This window comes from Rattus norvegicus, chromosome 8, assembly GCF_036323735.1.
Source record: "Rattus norvegicus strain BN/NHsdMcwi chromosome 8, GRCr8, whole genome shotgun sequence".
Classification (NCBI taxonomy): domain Eukaryota; kingdom Metazoa; phylum Chordata; class Mammalia; order Rodentia; family Muridae; genus Rattus; species Rattus norvegicus.
The window spans coordinates 116,083,793-116,087,669 of record NC_086026.1 but is presented as its reverse complement, the minus strand read 5'-3'; the positions used below and the strand labels follow the sequence as shown (position 1 = coordinate 116,087,669).

The window sequence follows — 3,877 nt, the reverse complement described above, 5'->3', positions numbered from 1 at the left end:
CATGAATCTCTTCCTGCAGAGCATCCGCCTTACATTTCGTCGAAAGATCATTACTAGGCCCGCTGTGTGACTCAGCCGAGATCCATAGGTGGAAACCCCTGCTGATATGTCAGACTTCTAATGTTAATAATCTCTGCCAAATTAAAATACTAACATTTTTATCTTTATTCAAATGAACTAGTGTTGCTTGGGCTTTGACCTTATACCCCAACTTCGGAAGTTTCTGTAGGCGCGAATGGGCTCCTACTCGACTCTTAGAAGCCGTACTGACTCCTGCATCACAGACGGCCTTATGACATCATCGCTGGCTCCCTTCCCTCGCTCTTCTTGCCAATCTCCTGGCTGGAGGAGTATAGACCTGAGATGATGATTCCACCATAACCCCAATCATGGGGGAATTTAAGGGATTGCAGACCTGGGAGATTTGAACCATCTGTCTCCAGACATGGGCTGTCTGTATAGTGTAAGATAGAAGGTGGATTTTCCAGTTGACAGAGATAAGTCTGGTGTCGAGGGATACTGGGGCAGCCAAGGAGACTGGGCGTGCGCTAAAGTGGGTATGTAATTGTTCAAAGAATAACCCACTCACAGATCTCTCCTTCAATTCTGGTGATAGAAGGGGAATGTTCGCTTTATCGTAAGCGAAGACACCTATGACACAACAGAAACAGAAACAGAATCACGACAGCAAGAGGAAAAGAAAGAAAAGATCAAACCTTCATCCTCTTCGTACAAGGCCCTCAAGGTTAGAGTTAACCCCTGATCTGCCACGTCTCTGACCCATGTCACCCAGACTTATCGTGGTCTTCTCTGTGTCCCACAACATAGGACAGTCATGGAAGGTGTGCTCCAAACAGACTCGTGTGAGCAAGAGGTTGGGCTGTTTGTCAGTCAGCACAACCATCAAACACTAACAGGATAGTTTCCCTCTCAAAAGTTCAGGCTTTTCTTGAACTGCCTTCTTTCAATCACCTTCTCAGCCTGAGACGTCATGGCTGGCATGGGGAGAAGCCGCCCCAGAGAAGGAGAGAGCAGTGCCGTGAGGAGTCAGGGAGTAGGGCATGAGATCTGTGTCTGGGGGAGCATATCTAAGCAGAACTCTTACATCCGGGATTGTGTAAGGGTGTGGGTATGTGCACACACGCACGTGTGCATGTATGATTGCTTGAACTAAGGTTTAAGGTTTGGGAAGTGAGGAATAGATGAGGTCAGGACCCTACGCCGTATGAGGGTATTAAAAGAAATTTAATATTAGGACCTAACGGGTCAGAGGGCAGCACGTGGCAGGTGGCAGACTGAGGTAGAGAAGAGAGCAGAGTAAAGAATGCTAATTTCCTGGAAGTTCCTGCTAGGAACTTCCTCTGCTCAAAAAGATCCTAGGAATTGCCAGGTTTTTGCTCTCAATTGGCCAACCAGGTTCATAGACACCTAAGTGAGGGTCTGGAGAGACGATGGCTTAGTGGCTAAGAACACTGGCTGCTCTTCCAGAGGACCTGGGCTCAGTTTCCAGCAACCCCACAGCAGCTCACAACTGTCAGTAACTCCATTTCCAGGGGTCTTGATGCCCTTCTCACTTCCGAGGACACTAGGCGTATGCTTGGTGCAAATATACACACGGCCACAACACCCATACAGATAAGAAAAATTTTAAAACCCCTTACAAGAGTAAACATACTGCATTCTATAAATGGGGACATGGGGACTCAGAGATAAGGTGATGTTTGTTCACTGGTGTGGAACACAAAAGGAGAGCAGAGGTAGCATGCCTTCCTGCTCCCTCAGCTCCTCCTGCTGTCCGACTCAGCGTTCACAAACTTGAGAGGAAGCCATGGTTAGTGACATAGGATCAGGGCATTTTCTGAGAATATATCTTTATTCTTTTTTCATGCAAATATATACAATATACTCTGCTCACATTCTCCCTCTTATTTTCTCTCTCTCTCTCTCTCTCTCTCTCTGTGTGTGTGTGTGTGTGTGTGTGTTTGTGTGCGCGCGTGTGCGTGCCGCTGCATGAAGAAGGGCTTGTTCACGTGATTAAACTTGCTGTGGCTATACCCTTGAAAACTAAAAACATTCCTCATCTTACATCCCACTACAGCCATCCCCACAGCCATCCCCACTGCACCGAGCAAAAGAAATACTGAGTGCCAGAAAGATACAGGCCTGGTGGCGAGGCACCCTGGTGAGACGCACACTGCTGAGGGCTGCCCTCAGTGCATGGATCATTCAGTGCTGGTGGAGGAAGATCCTGGCCGAAAGACAGGAAAGCAATCGCCTGGTGATCCTGCAATGGATGGTCCTAGAAACAAGCGCCTGCGTCCTTATTCAGTCGTGGGTTCGGATGCTCAAAGTCCGCCACTACTATCTCAGGCTGTGCTGCGCTGCCCGCGTTATCCAAACATCGTGGCGCTGGCATAATTGCCGTACCCGTGGCTTTTTCCAGGGCAGCTATGAACTTGAGGGACACAAACTACATCTACAGCTTGATATCTTTCTGGGATCACAGGTTTGTCGTATATCAGACTGCATATCCTTGCCAATAAAGAACTGATCAGGTCTTCTAACACAGGATACCAGGTTTGTCTGTCCCATGGCAAGTCCCCGTGATGACTGCAGACACACAGCACCACACGAGCCTGCTCTGGGGATAGCAGCAGCATGTGTCTGAACTCTCAGGGGCAGAGCATGTGAGAACCCTGGATCACGCAGGGCTTGCATGGCTGGAGAATTGGGGATGAGTCATCAGGAACACTTGTCAGATGCCCTCTCCCCTTAGCTGTCCAATATGCCACACTCTTCTTCATCCTCTTAAAGTCTGTCCACCTACTTAGGACAAGTTTGGCAGGTCTCCCTCACCACAGTCCACAACCCTACACAGTCCAGTCATATCCTTCAAACTCTCCCAGTGTCCTCTTGGATACTCTGCCAGCCATTAAGCATCTCGACCAGAGACGTCAGCCTTGCTCCCATTCAGAACTTGGAGCTTGGCTTCTGTTCCCTGAGGGCTTTCTCTCCTGGGAGCTCTCTTTATTCAGTTTTGTCTCTGCACAGGCACTCCCTTGAGGGGTTCCTCTGTCTTCCCAGTTTATGTTGCTCTCTCTGCCCCCGGTCTTTTGGCTCTAGCTGGTGACTCTGATATCTTGGATGCAAAGTCCTCATCAAGACCTGAAGTGTTATAAACCCATTGTCTGCAGACCTCCCATGATACATCCAGCTGCAGGAGAGCAGGGCTCTGCACCCAGATTTTTCAAAGAGTAGATCACCCCTTCTTGTTGCTTCAGGGGCTGATCGTGAGTCTTGTCACACACACTCACTCACACACACACACACACACACACACACGTATGCATGCACACAAAATGAAAACCACTCATTTAAGAGTAGCTGTTAAGGCAATACCATCTAACATGTTCACATTGTTAAGCTACTGCCACCTAAATCAAGTTCTAAAATACTTTTATGACACTCCATAACACCCTAGCTTTTTAGTGTCTACCTCCCTTAACCGCTCCTCCAGCCTCTGGTGCCCTTCAAAAGTTATCCTGTCCCTGTAGGATTTACTCTATTTCATGTGAACAGTGACGGCCATACATCGCTTGTGTGGCCTCTCTCAGTACACTGCGGTCATTTGTACCTTCGAGCGCATCATTACCTAACAACTTCATAATACTCCAGTGTAAGGGACCTTTCACACGCTCTGGCATGCATTTGGGCTCTCCCGACCGAAGTCACTCTGAGTGGTTAGCAGTTTACAGTACCATCAGCCTCGTGAAAGAGTTAGATTGGTACTGCTGGGTCAGGTAATGATCATTGCCAAGAGGACTGTTAAATGTTATTAAAATACTAAATGCATGGCTCTAAGAGGAAAACCCACTAC

General features: G+C 48.1%; 1 protein-coding gene across 1 annotated transcript; it reads left to right on the top strand.

The window, feature by feature from the left end:
- Positions 1 to 291: 291 nt before the first annotated feature.
- LOC102550160 (IQ domain-containing protein F5-like) lies at positions 292 to 2,564 on the top strand. The gene is made up of 3 exons (XM_006243862.4): positions 292 to 463; positions 617 to 745; positions 2,099 to 2,564. Exons 1-3 carry the CDS (start codon positions 446 to 448, stop codon positions 2,549 to 2,551), a joined length of 600 nt encoding a protein of 199 aa, XP_006243924.1. The 5' UTR covers positions 292 to 445; the 3' UTR covers positions 2,552 to 2,564.
- Positions 2,565 to 3,877: the final 1,313 nt, after the last annotated feature.